The 20133-nt window shown below is 41.9% G+C and overlaps 1 protein-coding gene across 1 annotated transcript in view; it reads left to right on the forward strand.

Annotated features, from left to right (window-relative positions):
* LOC118774740 (D(2) dopamine receptor A-like) overlaps positions 1-17768 on the forward strand; it is a 36981-nt gene extending 19213 nt beyond the window's left edge. Inside the window, exons 5-8 of the mRNA XM_036524208.1 lie at positions 4889-4906; positions 14008-14094; positions 14380-14725; positions 17572-17768. Coding sequence (XP_036380101.1) covers positions 4889-4906; positions 14008-14094; positions 14380-14725; positions 17572-17768 — 648 coding nt within the window. The remainder of the gene's footprint in view (positions 1-4888; positions 4907-14007; positions 14095-14379; positions 14726-17571) is intronic.
* Positions 17769-20133: the final 2365 nt, after the last annotated feature.

A 20133-nucleotide genomic window follows, 5' to 3' on the forward strand; every position in this document is an offset into this window, starting at 1 on the left:
AGTAACGTGTTTACATGACTTAGAGCAAAGATTGAACTGGACGCCTATTTCAGCTCATAATTCAAAAATTGTTAATCACAGCACTGAACCGAAGGCATGGTTAGAATATGAATGTGCACAAGTTATCCTCTTTTTTGATGTATAATGTATGCGTGTAGAGCCAGAATTGGCGGAGATACGGCTGTTTAAGAAGTGAAATACTGTTACCGCTGTTCTGAGTCCTTACCAGAAAGTACCGAAATGTAGCACCGAAAGCGTAAACAGAAGCGTAAACAGATACTCGGTAGTATTGATGTTATTCGGTCGGTGATTTGGTAGTACCGAGCCTCGATACCCAACCCTAGTCAGGACTATTTACTTTTTTGTGTGGACACTCTGACTGACAGTGTGTTTCAATTAGCGGCATACACGTTGACCCTTTTGTTTTCAATAATTTGGAGGAAGTGGCTGAACATGTCCATATACCATACAAATAATGCTGGGACAGTTGGGCACCCTGTCTCTCAGTAAAATTGCAAGGCTTTATTTATTTATTTATTTATTTATTTATTTATTTAGGCTATTCATCCATTCATTTATTTATACACCCCAGTAAATATTGATGATATCTAGCCTATAACAACTTAGCAACGTAGCAACGTAGCCTATCTGTCTCAATTGGTTAAGACGTGTTTATCAATGAATAAATTGGTTATCAGCAATAATTTCCTCTTGTTAAGGCATAGCCCTATTATGTGGGTACCAACCTTACAGCTCACGAATAGGCATGTCTTGAAAAATTAGCCATTGCACATGATGACATGACCTGTTCGTTATTGATTTGTATAGTCTACAATATTGTCTATTCATCAAATGGAAAACAAAAAAATAAAAGACGTCTGCAATTGGTTATAAGCCAACGTTTTGCTAACCAGAAATAGGCCGGATGGTTGGATTGTGACGTAATGCAGATTAGCTGCTGTCCAATGTAGAAATAACATTACCCCAACTGCCAAAACGATGTTGACCCAAAGTCAGTAATCAACGTTACGCCAACGCTTGTCTATTCAATTCAATTCAATTCATTTTTATTTGTATAGTGCTTTTTACAACACAAGTTGTCACAAAGCAGCTTTACATTGTTCCCAGGCCTGAGACCCCCTGAGAGCAAGCCTAAGGCAACAGTGGCAAGGAAAAACTCCCTATCGGGAAGAAACCTTGAGCAGAACCGGGCTCATGGGGGGGCCCCATCTGCTTCTGGCCGGCACTGGGCAGATAGAACAATAGTAGCTAACAGTAGAGTAATTATAAGAATGTCTCCAAGGATGTCCGGGTCTTGGAATGCAGTTGGCTTTGATGGGCAGGGCAGCGAGGTAGCAGGACTGGAAAACGGGATGAGACGCTTGGGCTACAGCTCCGGACAGGAGCCCGGAGCAGGGAATAGGAAGCAAACAGAAAACAGTGGTTAGTGGATGATAAGAATGGCAGGGATGTAGAACAGAGAGGCAGGAGAGGAGGGGCAGAGAAAAAGGTGTGCAACAAGGAAAGACCCCCGCAGGCTAACATTATGGCAGCATACCTAGGGGACAGGAGGCAAGGGAGGCATAGTCATGAGGGTGACCCTAAGACAGTCAACACCAGATCACAGCGCAGGGTCCATGAAAGCAATGACCACTTAGTCCACCAGAGACTCTATGATCCACGCCAGCACCAGGCCATGTCCCTCAGCTGAAGGATTTACTATATAGATATGTTTTGAGCCTAGACTTAAAGGTGGAGAGAGAGTCTGTTCCCCGAATCTCAGAGGGTAAACTGTTCCACAGGAGAGGGGCTTGATAGGAAAAGGCTCTACCGCCTACAGTAGTTTTGCCCACTCTTGGAATGGTGAGAAGCCCGGCATTTTGGGAACGAAGCCCTCTTTGTGGAAGGTATGGATGAAGAAGGTCCTTAAGATGGGGGGACAAGCCCATTTAAAGCCTTAAATGTGAGTAAGAGTATTTTAAAAATGATCCGGTATTTAATAGGTAGCCAATGGAGAGAGGCCAGAACTGGGGTGATGTGCTCAAAGCGTTTAGTTTTAGTTAAGATTCGAGCAGCTGCATTTTGCACCAGCTGAAGGGGTTTTAATGAGACGTTTGCACATCCTGACAAGAGGGCATTACAGTAGTCTAATCTGGATGTTACAAAGGCATGGATTAGTTTTTCAGCATCGTTAATTGATACGATTTTCCTGATTTTAGCAATATTTCTCAGATGGAAGAAAGCAGTCCTAGAAGTGTTAGTTATGTGAGTTTCAAAGGAGAGCTCGGGATCAATAACACCACCAAGGTCTTTGATGGCTGCACTCGGGGCAAGGGAGACACCATCAAGGTCCAGTGTAAAATGAGTGAGTTTGCTCCTGATTGAATTTTGGCCTATGACCAATATTTCGGTTTTGTCCGGGTTGAGGAGGAGAAAGTTTCAGGCCATCCAATTCTTTACATCTGTTAGGCAGGCCTCCATGTTTGAAATATTCAGAGGGACATCGGGTTTGACTCATATGTATAACTGAGTGTCATCCGCGTAACAGTGGAAATTAATGTCATGTTTACGGATGATATCGCCAAGAGGCAACATGTATAACGAGAAGAGCAGAGGTCCAAGCACAGATCCTTGAGGTATACCATATTTTACTCTGGAACGAGCGGAGGATTCGTTGTTGATGGAGACAAACTGATATCGTTCTGATAGATAAGACCTAAACCAAGATAGGGCCTGTCCACTTATGCCAACCAGGTTTTCGAGGCGGTCAAGGAGGATACAATAGGTATCAAAGGCTGCACTTAGGTCTAGTAGCACAAGAAGAGAGATACAGCCATTGTCACAGGAGAGTAGAAGGTCGTTGAGCACTTTCAGGAGAGCGGTTTCCGTACTGTGGTGAGGTCTAAATCCGGACTGGAAAACTTCCAAAATGTTGTTAGAGTGTAAAAAGGCACAGAGTTGCTTTGATACTGATTTTTCCAGAATTTTTGAGAGGAATGGAAGGTTCGAGATGGGCCTATAGTTTGACAGGTCATTGGGATTGTTAGTCGAAGTCCGGAACACCAAAAAGTGTTTCGTTACGACAAGAAGCGGATTCGATGTTCGTAGCAAAAGACAGGAAGTTTATTAGCACAGCCGGCCGTGGGAACATCAGCATTGAGCAGAAGTTCAACAGGTATAGAATTCAGTTCATTTTTTATACAGTTAATAGCAGTCACATTTGCATATGAGTTATGATAACCAGCAGGGGTGCTGTTTCTGATTGGTCTTGCGGAGCTGTGCATAGCTAAACAGCTCCCTCTCTAATTGGGTATTTCCTGAGCCCTGTAACCCAATTGGCTCCATAGGGTTCACAAGAGGTGCCGTTTGGCTCCGGTCGGATGTAGCGACATCGCTTTGTATTCAAATACACATCGCTTGTCTCCAGCGTTTGTATTTGAATACACATCGCGTGTCTCTGGAACAAACGCCATGCCACTCCACAAAACTGTCTCCCAACAGTCCCTCCTGTTTGACCCAACATACAGCGAATGATGAGGTCAACCTTACGATTAACCTTTAACAGAATAAAAAGGGGAGTTACACATGTAGAGGCAGTATGAGTTGACCAGTGGTTGTGTGTAGGAAAATAGCTTTGCATAGATCCCAGGCCTGAGACCCCCTCAGAGCAAGTTTATAAGCGATAGTGGCAAGGAAAAACTTCCTGACTAATAGGAAGAAACCTTGAGCAGAACCTGGCTCAGAGAGGAAGCCCATCTGCTTCTGGCCGGCACTGGCCAGACTATGAGTGGAATAGTCCAATGTAAAACTGTGACCGACTGTGCATAGGTAGGGGTTCCATTACATGAGAGGGGGAAAAAAACAAAACAAAAAAGAAATACAAAGAAAAAACAAGAAAGGAAAAGAAAGCCTTCTAAATATGTTGACAATAATCATATACACAGCCTAATGCTGAGTATAGGCACCTCTACCTATAGTGTAAAATAAAAGACGACGTTGGTGTGGTAGATGGTTCCACACTTGGGTGTCAGACTGCGTCGGCGGTGGAGATCTTCTGAAGCAGATGTCAAGTGTGTTCAGAGCAGGTGTTGGATGTCAGCAGCACCAGCAGCAGCAGAGAAGGTGTCAGATGTCCTTCAGTGCAGGTGTCTTCAGGCGATGGACACGGCTTGGCACGAAAGTGGTGGACTGGACTGGAACACCTGCGACTTGAAGGGCAGACTCAGAGGTTAAAAGCACTTGGTATGATCCTTGCCATCGGGGTTGGAAGGACTTCGGATGATGGGCTTAACCCATTGGATTCATACTCCTGCTCATGTTGTTCACCCTCCTGTTGTTTGTCCTTCAGATCCTGTAATGATACAGCATGAGTGGTTGCACTTTCAATCCAAGTCCATTTTTCTTCGCTGGTACAGTCATTCTGTAATTTGGCAATGTCCAATTCAGTCGGGCCCGACACTTTAGTAGTCATTATTTGGTAGATGGGTAGTGAGTGATTTACAACCTTGATGTATTTTTTTTTTTTTTTGAGATTTTGAACCATCCATCCCCCCCTTTTTTTATCGGGGTGCCTGATGAAGACAGGAAACCCCGAGAAGATCAGTCACGGCTCTTCAAAAACAGCAAAGCCCAAAGCCCAAGTACCGAACAGTCTCCCGAGCAATTTGAGCTTTCTCCTTCCAATTGCTTGCAGAGCCTGAAAATGAGAGTCAGAGTCAGAAGAAGCCAGCAGAATGTCATCAACATATTGGAGGCACTGAGTCCCTCCATACTGAGACCATGAGACTGTTGCTAGAATTTCAGTCATTGTACAATGGAAGAGTGCATGACTTTGTGAAAACCCTGGGGCACACGTGTCCAGATATATTGTGTACATTGGTGTGTGAAGGCAAATCATGCTCTTGAGGTCTCAGCAACGGGCAAAGTCCAGAAACCACTTGCAATATCTATAATTCAACTAGCACGGGTAGAGATTTATATGCACGAACTGACTTACCCCCAATGCCAACAAGATCAATGAAAGGTTTAGTACACGGAAGTGGCAGATCAGTAGTAGAAACTGAAGCACCAGTATCAATTAGCATATCACATGGCCGGCTTCCTAACCACGCGCTAAGATACGGTCTACTGGAAGGGGGGGGTGCTTATACTACTGACTGCAGAGGAAGCCGGCAATTCCTATTGTTTTAAATTATCCAGCATAGTTGTTCTCTATTCAGGTGCGAACTACTATCGTTTGAAGATTGCACCTTTGGTGTAGGGGCGGGACATTCTTTGTTTGGATCAGCTTTGAACATCTTTCAATTCAGCTGGTCTACACGCAAGCGCGGCGCTCTGATCAGAGCTTTTACATTTTCTTCTAAATCACTTTTGCACAATTCCAATAATTTACCCTGTGTTTGTAAGCGGTCATGCATTTTATCACACTTCTCGATTAGCTTTCTATGCTGTTACCAAAATAACAGTACCACTTGCATTTTTATCCTTCTTCTGATTCGCCCACCATTCTAACGATGTCTAAGTGGATCCGTATTGGATCCCAACCATGTCTCAACATTTTACTTTCCTTCTTCACATACTTTCCCAACAAATACATAATGCTGCCCGCGTAACCACGAGGGGCTTTAGATGTTTCTTTAGTTGCCGGCATTTTACCGCAGTTTATATAGTTTTTATTAATATTAATTAAATATAGGCCTGCGTTAATTGTTATCTATAAACGTACGTAATTGGCACAACATTCAAACAACATAGAAACAACGTAAATCACAATGTGATCCCACTCCTAAGTAACAATTGTTACCTAGCTTCCCAGCGATCCGTAAGCACAGCGGCAACTGTCTAAACGTGATCAACGACCTGTAAGCACAGCGGCAACTGCCTAAACGCGATCACTGAGGCGGCCACCGGTCCAAACACAAAAAGACAAACGAACATAAACCTCACGATAATCCCTACCAGAATATACGCGAGCTTCCCAGGTAAGCCCCCTGGGGTACCGGTGCCGTTGATCCACGTCGGACAACAAGCGCGCTTTTCTAGGTACCACCTAGCTTCCCAGGAGACGGCTTCTCTCCTGAGGCTCCCACCGGGGAAACACAAAACGCAAATCCCGGAACCCGGGCTCCCAGGAGACGGCGATCTCTCCTGGGGCTCCCGATGGGGTCAAAAGACGACAGACAACTTATAATCACGATAGACGAAACTAACACTTAACCTGACAATACGAATGGACAGACACTACAACAGACGAACTTCAAACAAACGACATGATCAATACTTTGAACAAACACATTTAAACTAATTCCACGACAGACAAATTAAATGAAAGACACAGTCTTTAACTATGAACACGGAATCTCCTTATCGCAATATAACATGAGAGGTTTGTACTTCTAGGTGGAGCGCTCTGATCCCCGCGGGTCTGTCCTGCGATACACTAACTATGGAAGTGGTAAAAGTAAACGTACTCACCTCGTGTATCACGATGAGAGACCCGCTGAAGTCCGAGTCGGCCTCCACCCTGCTTGCAGCGCCAAACTGTTAGTCGAAGTCCGGAACACCAAAAAGTGTTTCGTTACGACAAGAAGCGGATTCGATGTTCGTAGCAAAAGACAGGAAGTTTATTAGTACAGCCGGCCGTGGGAACATCAGCATTGAGCAGAAGTTCAACAGGTATAGAATTCAGTTCATTTTTTATACAGTTAATAGCAGTCACATTTGCATATGAGTTATGATAACCAGCAGAGGTGCTGTTTCTGATTGGTCTTGCGGAGCTGTGCATAGCTAAACAGCTCCCTCTCTAATTGGGTATTTCCTGAGCCCTGTAACCTAATTGGCTCCACAGGGTTCACAAGAGGCGCCATTTGGCTCCGGTCGGATGTAGCGACATCACCTTGTATTCAAATACACATCGCTTGTCTCCAGCGTTTGTATTCGAATACACATCGCGTGTCTCCGGAACAAACGCCATGCCACTCCACAAAACTGTCTCCCAACAGGATCAAGATTAGGCTTTTTCAGAATAGGCTTGATAACTGCTACTTTGAAGGGCTGAGGTACGTGTCCAGACATAAGAGAGGCATTGATAAGATTTAATAGTGGTGTGCCAATTGCAGGCAATAGCTGTTTTAGGAAGCCAGTTGGTATGGGGTCAAGTTGGCTGGTAGAGTTATTAGATGAATTGAGAAGAGAAGAAAAGTCGCCAAATTCAATGGGTATAAAAGAGTCAAAGCACGAGGCGGGCCTAATAGACATGCTTACATAATCTGGAATGGGACTGGCCAGGCAGGAACCAGAAGTTGATGAGAATTTTTGTATTGTGTCTCTTATCTTTAAGATTTTACTATCAAAGAAGTTCACGAAGTCACTGCTCCTATAAATTGCTGGTATGGTAGGGTTAACTGATGCAGGACTCCTGGTTAATCTGGCGATAGTGCTAAACAGGTACCTAGGATTGTCCTTGTTTCTCTCAATAAGAGTAGAGAAATATTTGGATCTGGTAGCTGTGAGGGCATGCTTGTAATTTAGGAGACTTTCCTTCCACGCCAGGAGAAAAACCTGTAATTTGGTGGAGAGCCATTTTCTTTCGAGTTTTCGTGTGGCTTGTTTGAGAGCACGAATATGGTCGTTATACCAAGGTGCTAGCTTCTTGTCTGCGATTTTCTTCCTTTTGAGGGGAGCAACGGCATCTAGAGTTTTACGCAAAGTAGAGTCGATTCTGTCCGCGAGTAGATTAATTTCAGTTGAGCTAGGGTTTGAACATAAACTAGAGGAGATTTTGTTGTGCAGGTAGTATGATGTAGGGAGCTCGTCGATAAAGGCATTTGCTGTAAGAGAGCAAAACGTGCGCCTGGAAGAAAATCTAGGCTCCGAGTATGTGAAGCACGTTAGTGGTAAATTGAAAGAGATGAGATAGTGGTTGGATAACACAGGATTGTGTGGCATGATTTCCACCTGGTTAATGTCTGCTCCATATGTGAGGACCAAATCAAGAGTATGGTTGCGGTAATGTGTGGGTTTGTCCACAGCTTGATAGAGTCCAATGGATTCGATGATGGACAAAAATGCTGTTCTGAACGGGTCATGTTCATTATCCATATGGACATTAAAGTCGCCTACTATTACAGCTTTTTCTATATTGACAACCAGGTCAGATAGAAAATTGGCAAATTCCGATAAGAAAACACTGTAAGGGCCAGGTGGCCTGTAAACTATAACAAGGGTAAATAGCTGAAATGCAGTCTTGTCAGGATGTGCAAAGCTAAGTACTAATAGTTCAAATGAATGGAAGTTATAGCCAGGTTTAAGGGTGGCACAGAGTTTGGAGCTGTGTACAGCAGCAACGCCGCCACCTCTACCAGTAGGTCGAGGGACCTGGTGATTACAATAACTGGGAGGAGTTGATTCGTTGAGAGCAACAAAGTCATTAGGTTTAAGCCATGTTTCAGTCAGGCATAAGATATCAAATTGGTGATCAGTAATCAATTTGTTTATTAATAAAGCTTTAGGTTGTAGCGATCTGATATTTATTAACCCAATCTTAAGGACCATTTGTCTACAGGTAGTACTTTCAGGTTTGTCAGACTTAATTTTTATCAAATTATCAGCACAAATGCCCCTACTGGATGTTTTTAAGAAGTTTGGGACGGAGGGTCGTGGAACAGACACTGTCTCTATGGGATTTTTAAATGGTGGTTCCAGGGAAAAAGCAGACATCTGTGTAGGACAGAAAGTCTGCTGCCTGGCCTTGGCCCTGATAAGTCAAGGTTTAGTGGAATTCAGACTATGATCCATGTTACTAGAGATGATAGCTGCACCCTCCCTCGAGGGGTGGATGCCATCTCGTTTTAAAAGACCAGGCCTCCCCCAAAACTTGTGCCATAGCTATAGATCTCGTCACCGCGCCGCATGGGGATGGGGCCAGAGAAAATTACTGAATCCGACATTTGTTTGGCAATCCTGCACACCGACTTAATAGTTAACTTTGTTACTTCCGATTGCCTCATGCGAACATCGTTAGCGCCGACGTGAATAACAATTTTTGAGTATTTCGCTTTACTTTTACCTTTAGCTAGCCAGCACTTTCAAATTGGCTTCAATGTCGGAAGCTCTGGCTCCAGGAATGCAATTGACTATGGTCGTTGGTGTCTCTACGTTCACGTTTCTAAGAATAGAATCGCCAATAATCAGGGCTCTTTTAACAGGTTTCTCAGCAGGTGTGTTACTGAGGGGGGAGAACCTGTTGGAAACGTGAACCGAGGGTTGGTGGTGCACCGGGGGCTTGCGCTTACGTCTATTTTCCCGAACCGTAACCCACTCGCCTTGCTGCGAAGGCTGTTCCGGGGTTGAGCTAGGGGAAAGGCTAATTGGTGCGGATGCGTGCTTCTAATTCTGCTACCTTCTCCGTCAACCTAGCGTTAAGCTCGCATTTAACACAGGTGAAGTTGGTAGTAATGGCGGAGAAGGAATAACTAAACATGTTACACACAGAGCAGGGGAGACAGCGAGAGGGAGGAGAGCTAAGGATTGGAGAAACAGAGCTGCGAGAAGCCATCGTACGTAACTAGTGGCTACTTACGTAGTTTTGCGAGGGTGTCGAAAAGTAGTGTCGGCGAGTACTCCGGGTTTGGGTCCTGGCTGGGTCCTAACCGATCGGCGTCTTGCGTCTGGCGTTCGGGGAACGAGCAACAGGAACTGCGGGGAACGAGGTGAGGAGCAGCAGGTAGCGAGCGAGAGCGGGCCCTTGTTCCAATGTTGGGCCAACATATGCTTGTGTAGCAAGCGAGCAAGTTTCGAACCTGAATTCCCACAACCAATCCCTTACGGCCAGCGTCGCTGCCAGTTGAGCTAAACGCAACAACGCTAGTTAACCAGGTTTCAGGTAGTGACGTTGCCGCTGCAACTGCTGGTCTACCTGCTACCCGCTACCCCACAATCTTTACGCAGGGATCACACGAGCTACTCACTTCAGCTCTGCCACACTTGGTATCTGGGTAATGTCTAGCTGACGCCGTCATTACAGCCCTCTACCTGCTCCTTTTCAAACCTTTTCTCCTTCCTAAAGCTACTTCCTGCCTGCCTTTTCTGAGATTGATTGCTAAGACTGAACATGAGAGCAACGCCTCCTCATTTGCATAATGAAGTAAAAAAAAAAAAAGTAAAAAAGTAAAAAGAAGAAATGCATAAAGAAAAGTAAAAAGAAGAAGAAATGCATAAAGAAATGTATTTTATTTTTTTGGTCATTTATTTCTGTATTTATTTTTGATTTTGGCAGCTATCGCTGTAGAGCCAGAATTTGGATACAGCAGATACAGCATTTTTAAAATACATGTTTTCTAACGCGTCGGGCTTGTTGTCTCACTCTTCCTTCAAACACACTCTGGCTGTATTCGAAACCGCTCTCTGGTGTCTCTGGTGGTGGAGCCTGACACAGAAGAGCAAGTTCACTGATTGGGTCCATTGCAACAATTTAAATATCGAATGTTAATGTAAATCTAGTTAAAGCGAGGGGATACCAAACATCGAATTAAGGCTCATAATTCAAAAAACATTCATCATAGCGCTGAACCGAAAAAATAAGGAGAATCTGCACAAGAGTAACTCGGTTTTGATGTATAATTTATGCGTATAGAGCCAGTATTTGTGGAGATATGGCAGTTTAGAAAGTTTGTAACTAAAGAGTGCAGGCCAAGGCTGGCTCTCTATACTAACTTTTTTAATGAGGTAAAATTAGCTAAATTAACTAAATTTAATTCCAATAAGTAGCTAGTATCATGTTCAATTTCTCACATTTATAACAAACCAAATTTCATGAAAATAGGTTCAGAATTAAGCAAGTTCCAGTCGATTTTGCAGAGAAGTCTGCATCTCTCAGTACACATTGTATTTGTTTACTAGCGGATCTTGACCGCTCCAATATGGCGACCACGCAGACGCATAGCTGCGACATACAGCAGTGGCCAATGAGGTATCTACGTTTCTATATCTATGGGTGTAACCATGCTGTCGATCCAAGTCAAACCCACCAATAGAAACTCTTCACTCATCCATCAGCGTAGATCCCGCCCATTACATCAAGTTTAGCTTGCAAACGAAACGTCTTGACTCATAACACTGTTTAACTCGCAGAACTTTTTGACTCGCAAGCAAAGAGGACTGATTCGCAATCAAAACTTTTTGTGACGCAAAAAAGACAAACTTGATTTTTTGATTGCAGTGCGAGAAATTTGCTCTCAAAACTGTCTTTTATGTTTGCGTTAAAAAACACACAAATAAGTTCATATTATGCAATAGTTTTATCAGTGTGATTACGAAGTGAAGCTTTGCAAGCACACTATTGTTATCCGATAGTTTTATTAGTGTGATTGCAATGTGATGCATTGCAAGTACAACTATTGTTATCCGATAGTTTTATTAGTTCGCATTGCAAGCAAACTATTGTTATCCAATAATTTTTTTCTTTTTCTTCTTCTTCTTCTTCCACCAAATTTTGTCCCGCTTCTCCTCCCACAGTTTTCGAGATATCGACCCCAAACCAACTGTAACCCATCCAGTCTGACCCCGATCGGGTTGCTTGTATACAGCTAAGCCGTACCCGCACTCATTCTCTGGTTTTTGTCGTTTTTTCATCCCTTTTTCCCAGAGACTCCCATTCATTTTCAAAATCACCCCCTCACACTTCATGGCCTTCCCACTCGCTCACTTTTCACCCCATAGCCACCATACCTCACATGTTGCCTCGGGACAAATCAACCAACACTCATCCAAGACCGTCTTGACCTGCACTCGTCTTTTTGTCATTTTTTAATCAGTTTTTTTACTCATTTATTCATCCATCCATCCTGCCATTGACTTCAATTCATTTTTCAAAGTCTTACAGCTCAGTCATCTTTCGGCCTACGGTCACAGTACTGCATATACTGCCTCAGGTCATGCCACCAAACACTCATTGAAACCCATACTGACCCCGCACTCATCCTTTACTCGTTTAGTCATCCCCCCATCCTCCCATTCACTTCAGTGAATTTCTCAAAGCCTTACCACTTGGTCACTATTTAATCAATAGCCATGGGACCTGATTTGGTGCTTTGGGTCATGTGACTCAATACCCACCATAGGTGGGTGTGTCCCTAACAACCATATTGTTTACCTTAGCAACCGCGTAGCAAACATGTAGTAACACCCTAGCAACCGCCTAGCAACACCCTAGTGACTACCTAGCGACACCTTAGCAACACTTTGGGAACCACCCAGCAACGCCCAGCGATCATATTGTTTACCCTAGCAACCACTTAGCAACACCCTGGCAACCGCCCAACAACGCCCTAGCAATGCCCCAGCAACCATATTGTTTACCCAGCAACCACCTAGCAACACACTAGGAACCAACTTATATACCTTAGCAACCACTTAGCAACAGCCTAGCAACCACCTAGTAACACCCTGGCAAACACTTAGCAACAGCCTAGCAACCACCTAGCAACAACTTAGCACACTTTCGCTGCTGGGTCACAATCACGCTGCATTTTCTTCAGGAAATGCACTTTTCTAGGTCTTCTTTTTCTTTTTCGTCTTATTCCACCAAATTTTGTCCCGCTTCTCCTCCCACAGTTTTTGAGATATCAACCCCAAACCAACTGTAACCTGTCCGGTCTAACCCAGATTGGTGTGCTTGTATACAGCTAAGCTGTACCCGCACTCGTTCTCTGGTTTTATCATTTTTTCATCCCTTTTTCCCATAGACTCCCATTCATTTTCAAAATTACCCCCCTCATACTTCATGGCCTTCCCACTCGCTCACTTTTCACCCCATAGCCACCATACCTCACATGTTGCCTCGGGACAAATCAACCAACACTCATCCAAGACTGTCTTGACCTGCACTCATCTTTTTTTCATTCACTTATCCCCCGATCCTGCCATTGACTTCAATTCATTTTTCAAAGTCTTACCGTGCAGTCACCTTTTTTTCAAAGGTGGGTCTGTCCTACTATATTGTTTACCCTAGCAATTGCCTAGCAACCACTTAGCAACAGCCTAGCAACCACCTAGCAACACTTTGGCAACCACCCAGCAACGCCCTTGCAATGCCCAGCGACCATATTGCTTACCTTAGCAGCCATCTAGCAACACCCTGGCAACCACCCAGCAATGCCCTAGCAATGCCCGAGCAACCATATTGTTTACCCTAGCAATCACCTAACAACACTCTAACAACCACCATATATACCTTAGCAAACTAGCAACATCCTAGCAACCACCTAGCAAATGTCTAGCAGCCACATCCTAGTGATCATCCCATATATGTTAGCACGTCTTCGCTGCCAGTCACAATCGCACTCTGCATCTTCTTCAGAAAATGCACTTTTCTATCTTTCTGTATATATCTTTATATTATAGATCAGATTATATTATATTGATTCAAATTATGTAACAGATATCAACCTCTGTTCATTTTTCAGTGCAATAAAAGCCTTGATTCACAACAACCAACAACAAACAAAGTGCCAACAACCTGTTTGTGGAGTTTTTCCCCTCCCCAGCATGTTGTCTGATCTTGTCCTTTCCTCGCCTGATGTTCTTTCAAAGTGTTGCATTTTTCCCCATGAAGATCACAGGTCACAATAATCTTTCCAAAGAAACAAATTTTTACCTTGATCATGATGAAAATTAAATGGTTGCAATTATTCTTTACACTGGAGTCCACTGTAGCAAGCCAGCTAGTTGGTCAGTTGCTTGAAAGTGTAAACAAACAAAAACAACTCAAAATCACCTTTCAATTAGACTCGGTAAGAAATTTTTAAAGATTCTCAAATGTTATAGACAAAGTGAATGGCTTGAATTGTGAAATGTTTTAATTGTGCAAAGTTGTACCTCACACCTGGTGCAGGAACAGTTTAAAAGTTCCATTGCAGGTCAGCAATAGATACAGTTTGCGCAATTTGATTAAAAAGAGGTGAAAAAGATGTTTTTGAACATGTGTGCACTCTGCCTTGTTTCCTGTAGGAGAAGTGCACGAACGTGGAGGATGTGAGATTGTGCACTGCAATTGTAAAGTCAAATGGCGGGTTTCCACTCAAAAATAAAAAAGTGGTACGTTCATCCATTTAGTGTCTTGTTGCTGTCCATAGACCAAAAAGTCTCCCAGTTTTGTATGTCGAGGCAGTGTCAAAGTGACATGAATGGTGGCATAGCATGTCTCAGGACAGTATGTTAGCTGGCATGAGATTTTTTATGAATGTTTATGAAGTGTCTACAAAGTTTCTATGCAATGCTTATTACAAAACTATATAGTTGTTTAGAACTCCAAATAGACAGTTTTACTGTCAAATGTGATTGAAATGCAGTAATAACTGGCTTTGCTCCTTGCCATGGCAGATCCTTATTCAAGAGGCAGTACAGCACAGCAATGGTATGGAGCTGGATTTGATGAGCAGCACCAGCCCTCCGGAGAAGAAGAAGCTAACCCCAACAGCTGCCAGCCACCAGCTGTGCACGCCTGATTTCTCAAACCCTTGCCCAAGCTCCACCCTGGCCTCCCCAGCCATGAGCCGACTCAGTGCCAAGAGCGGCCACGCAAAAGATACTCCCAAAGCTGCCAAAGCATTTGAAACTGAGGCCTTGCCCAATGGCAAAACTCACACCTCAATCAAGACTCTGAACAAGAGAAAGATTTCACAGCATAAGGAAAAGAAGGCAACTCAGATGCTGGCTATTGTCCTGGGTAAGATTTAAGTGTCCATTTCAAGCCATCTTAAAGGGATGTATTTAATTTTGGATATCTGAAAGATCACAATTTTTGGGGGGCTTCTCAATCATAAATCATCTACAAACCATTTGGAGAGAGAGGGAGTAAAAAATATGAAGGGGTTTGCATAGGTGTCCAAGGACTTCAAAATGGAAATGCTTGCACCACCCAAAGGAAAAGAGTAACAATGTAATTAATCTATTAAGATGTTCTAAAAGCATCCTTTACACGGATACCCCTGCAAACCACTGCAATTTAGTCTGTAATGCATTGTGAAACAAGTCTGAAAAAAAGCCTAAGAAGCCCACAGTTTTCCAGGTAGTGATACGGATATATTTGACAAGGATATGATTAAAATAATGAAATTTCCTATCATATTGCCTTTCAATATTTTAAGGATCACATTTTGTGGAATTATAGGACATCAGTGGAAACAAACATGTTTAGACACTGAAAAATCTTAATTCTGTATACCTCTGTATACATATGCAATTAACTAAGTATGCGCTCAATATTCAATATTTACAATAAGATATGCAAAAGTTCCTCTTTTTCCCATAATACCTAGATGATTTGTTTTTGTTTTGTTTTTAAGTTTTAGTTAGGAATCTGGAATCGGATCAGATTACATCTAGATGAGATTTTCCAGTATCTTTCCAACATATTAGATGGGATCTACTGAATATCATTCAGGAAACAATCACAAGGTTTAGCGAGTGAGCTGAGGACAATTACAGTTTTTGATTGATTTTTAGAAAAATCTCAGAAACTGACATCGCTACACGTAAAGTAAACATAACCAGCAAGCTACACAAAGTTAATTGGAGGGTAACTCTTGCTAGCCACTGGTACAGTTAACACGCAAATTCAGATTAACAAGCTGACTGTACTACAATGTAGTACTATTCAATTCAGTTCAATTCAATTTTATTTTGTATAGCGCTTTTTACAACACAAGTTGTCACAAAGCAGCTTTACATTTTTCCCAGGCCTGAGACCCCCTGAGAGCAAGCCTAAGGCAACAGTGGCAAGGAAAAACTCCCTAATTTACAGGAAGAAACCTTGAGCAGAACCCAGCTCAGAGGGGGAGCCCATCTGCTTCTGGCCGGCACTGGGCAGATAGAATTATATAGAATACTTGAAATTGTACAATGTACTTTAAGACATTTGAATTTTGATAGACAGTAGTAAATAACAGTAATTATAAAATGTATCCTAGAGAATGTCCGGTTCTTGGCATGCAGGGCAGCAAAGTAGCAGGACTGGAGATCAGGGTGTGATGCTTGGACTACAGCTCCAGGCAGGAGCCCAGAGCAGGGATAGGAAACAAACAGAGAACAATGATTAGTGGATGGTGAGAATGACATGAATGTACAGCAGAGAGGCAGGAGAGGAGGAGCAGGGAAAAAAGGTGCCAGTGTGCAACAAGGAAGAAAACCCTGGCAGACTAACATTATAGCAGCATAACTAGGGGATGGGAGGCAAGGAACTGGCATAGTCCCTAAGGCAGACCCAAAGGCAGTCAACAATAGTTCAGGGCACAAAGTCCATGTCATGACAGCAATGACCACTTAGTCCACCAGAGACTCTATGATCCATGCCAGCACCAGACCATGTCCCTCAGCTAAAGGATGTACCGTATAGATATGTTTTTAGCCTAGACTTAGAGAGAGTCTGCTCCCCGAACCTCAGTGGGTAAGCTGTTTCACAGGAGAGGGGCTCGATAGGAAAAGGCTCTACCACCTATAGTAGTTTTGTCCACTCTTGGAATGATGAGAAGCCCGGCATTTTGGGAACAAAGGGCTCTTTGTTGAAGGTATGGATGAAGAAGGTCCTTAAGAGGAGAAGGGAGGGGCAAGCCAATTTAAAGCCTTAAATGTGAGTAAGAGTATTTTATGGGTAACCAAAAGAAAGAAGCTAGAATTGGGGTAATGTGCTCAAAATGCTTAGTTCTAGTTAAGATTCAAGCAGCTGAATTTTGTACCAGCTGAAGGGGTTTTAGTGAGACATTTGCACATCCTGACATCCTGACTAGTAGTACTAGTTTACTACCTTCAGTTGTTACCTTTCTAATTTGATAGGATTTTATTAATGGTAATTAATGCTAATAGGGAATGTATTTTTACTGTATTTAAAGTATTAAACCTCCTGTGTATTGGTTTAAGTCTGTGCCCTCCTCCAGTTTCTTAAACATTGCTTGTCAGTGGGAAAGATTTTTGTGTGAGAGCATTCATAATTAAAAACAGCTCATCCCAACACATATTAAGTGTATTAATACACATATTAAGATAGTTACAAATAGGCAACCATTTCTGTCAGATATCTAGTTATTCAACACCATCTTTGATTTAAATTGTATGTGTAAATTCCATTAAACTGACAGCCTTGGCATCGTATACCAAATATCATTAAATGTATAGACCTCTTCCACTTCAAAGGAAATCATTTTATTTTCTGGCATGACAAATACAGGGGAATCCAACATGTAACATTTGAACATTATAGCTTGAGATAGATCCATGGAAAAGCTTCCAAAAATATATTATATATGGATATGTGATAGATAAGTCAGAATTTTTTTGAAATGTACATCTGTTACAATTCATAATGGACAAACTATTATGTGATGCAAGTGATGCAAATATTTCCAAAAAAAGGATTGATATGTTTTTTCTTCTTATAATTTTGCATATAGAGTCTGCATGCATATTTTTATTTAATAACATGAAAAATATTTTTAGAAGACTATTTATATACTAAAATATTAAAGCTAAGTTTTGTTTACCATCAGTTTACTCTCATTCTCTCACTCTTTCTTTTAGGTGTTTTTATTATATGCTGGTTGCCATTCTTCATCACGCACATTTTAAACACTCATTGCACAACCTGCAGCATTCCAGCAGAGATGTACAATGCTTTCACCTGGCTGGGCTACGTCAACAGCGCAGTCAATCCCATCATATATACCACTTTCAACATCGAGTTCAGAAAAGCTTTCATCAAGATATTGCACTGCTGAAAAGATGCCCTTACCTGGATTTACAGCACAACATATCTCCTCAATATGTGAGGTATGAGCATATCTGGGTGATGGCTTGTTACCTTCTGTTGGAAGAGAGTAAAAAGATGGATTCCTTTTGAGGAAGAAATGGAGACTGGTACCCTTGTCCTGTTCTAAAAGAATGTAAATGTATGAGTATTTTTGTGATCTCACTGGAATGTACAATAGCTCTAGACCAGCTAATGAGACAAATTTGGATAGCATTCTGCTCTGCAAGACTGAGCTGAGTGCAGTGGATACAAGTGAAAAAGTTTGCCTGTTTTCCATTGTATAAGCAGAACCAGGCAAACACTAACTGGAGTTAAAGTTGGCTGATACATGACAGCATTAATGTTTTTTTTTCATTGAAAAGACTATCTGCAATCAGAGGTGTAGCACATGGCATCAGGCTGAATGGTAGTGCTTGTGTAGATCTTGATGACTGCCTGGACTTTGTCAGCCAGCCAAGGCTGAGGTCTTCCCAAAAATAATACATTCCATATTACTTGTATCCACCAATCTACATAGTGAAGGTGTTCTCCTTTTTCAATTGCTTGTTTATCTCCTTGCTCTGTAAGACCAAATTCATTGCAAGCAAGATAGTTAAAGAGCAGGCCAACCCTATCCAGGCCTGCATGAGTGTCACAATTCAGTATGATAACAAAAAATAAGGGAGAACCCCTTAGAACTTGCTACAATAGAAAAAAGACAATTTGTCACATTCAGTCCAGCTCTACAGTGGAAAAAAATAATTGAGCTATCCTGGTTATAGCTTTACATTGGATTTTTTTTTCAAACTTTGATGCTGTTGACTAACACAGAAAGAAGCACAACAGTCAAGTCAGGGTTATGTTTGGCCAGTTGGGGAGTTCTGCAATAAGTTATTTTTGAAAGTTGTAAAACTCTTTTTGCTGGATGGCATGCTGCTTGAGTAATTCATGTAATATTAAAAAGATTAATCTTTCCATAAACAATTCCTTCACCACATACATTAAAGTGATACTAATTATACATAAAGAAAAACTGACAGGATATTAAACAAGGAATTAACATTCTGTAATGCTTTAATGAAATGGACATACCTCCTCACAAAGACTACAAATCCAGTATGCAGAAATATTATATTACTGTACACACTCATGATGCTTTATATAAATACATAAAATGTAAATATCCTAATGTAAGCCCATGTCAAAAATTTTAATGCATGTTACATTGATTGTTTATCATATGTATATTCTTTGTTGTTTGGTGTTTACAAATGATACTAAAGGTGGTAAAATTAGGCTGAACTTTTATGTACAGTGACAGAATAGCCTACTTCTTGCACACTGTGTTCAAAAATTTATTTAGTTTTACCTGCGGATGCTACAGAAGGCAGAAATCAATCTATTTTGCTTTTAAAGGTCACTATTCACATTAAACCAAATGCACTCTATGTATTGGTAAATTTTCAAAAGAAGGGAATGCACACGTTTAGGTTTGAGGAGCTCATTCAATACAGTCTATGTAACGCTATCACCAGAAATGGTTCTCTTTTAAGTAATGTAACTTTCAGTCTGGGTTAAAAGTAGCAAAATATGGCTCCTGCAAATGTAGCACATTAAAGCACACAGAATAGAGGCCAGTCAGGCTCGGCACGAGGAGAAAACACAGAGCAGTGCAATGACAGCCCATGGGGGTACACGAAAAAAAATCATATATACTTTGTAGACATCAGGATATAAGGAGACAACTGGGGGTGCACTGAGGTCCATCTGGCAGTGCAATGCACCTCTGAGCACGCCCATAGTGCCAGGCCTAAGGCCAATGGTGTCTAAAAAGTAAGTAAGCCTGTCACCATGATTGAAAACACTGACAGCATCAAAAGTATTAACTATTATGAAAAATGGACAGTGTATTATACAAAAGGGCTGTCAAAGTATTAGAAATTGCTCTGCTTTTCAGTAATTAAATATATTGCTGATGTTTAGTTAAACATTAGCAATGAACATTAACAATAAACATTAGTAAATACAGTATAGTAAATATGTCAGAAATGGTACAAGCATTACCAGAGAAAATTCCATACAAGGTTACAATGTTCACAACTGTGATGCAAAATGCAGCATAACATATGTGTTGAAAATATACAAAGCAGACATTTTGATCTTGTAATGAAACAGATTGGGATCCAGATGCGGTTACGGGGTATAATGACAGAATCCAAGAACGTGGTCGGGGACAAAACAGGTCGACAACAAGAATCAGAAGCACACCAATCCAGAATCCAAACAAAAACACAAGCAAGGTCCAGTGAACAGGCAAGAGGTCAAAACACAGGAATAGCACAAACAGATGGCAG

This window comes from Megalops cyprinoides, chromosome 3 (assembly GCF_013368585.1).
Source record: "Megalops cyprinoides isolate fMegCyp1 chromosome 3, fMegCyp1.pri, whole genome shotgun sequence".
Taxonomy (NCBI): domain Eukaryota; kingdom Metazoa; phylum Chordata; class Actinopteri; order Elopiformes; family Megalopidae; genus Megalops; species Megalops cyprinoides.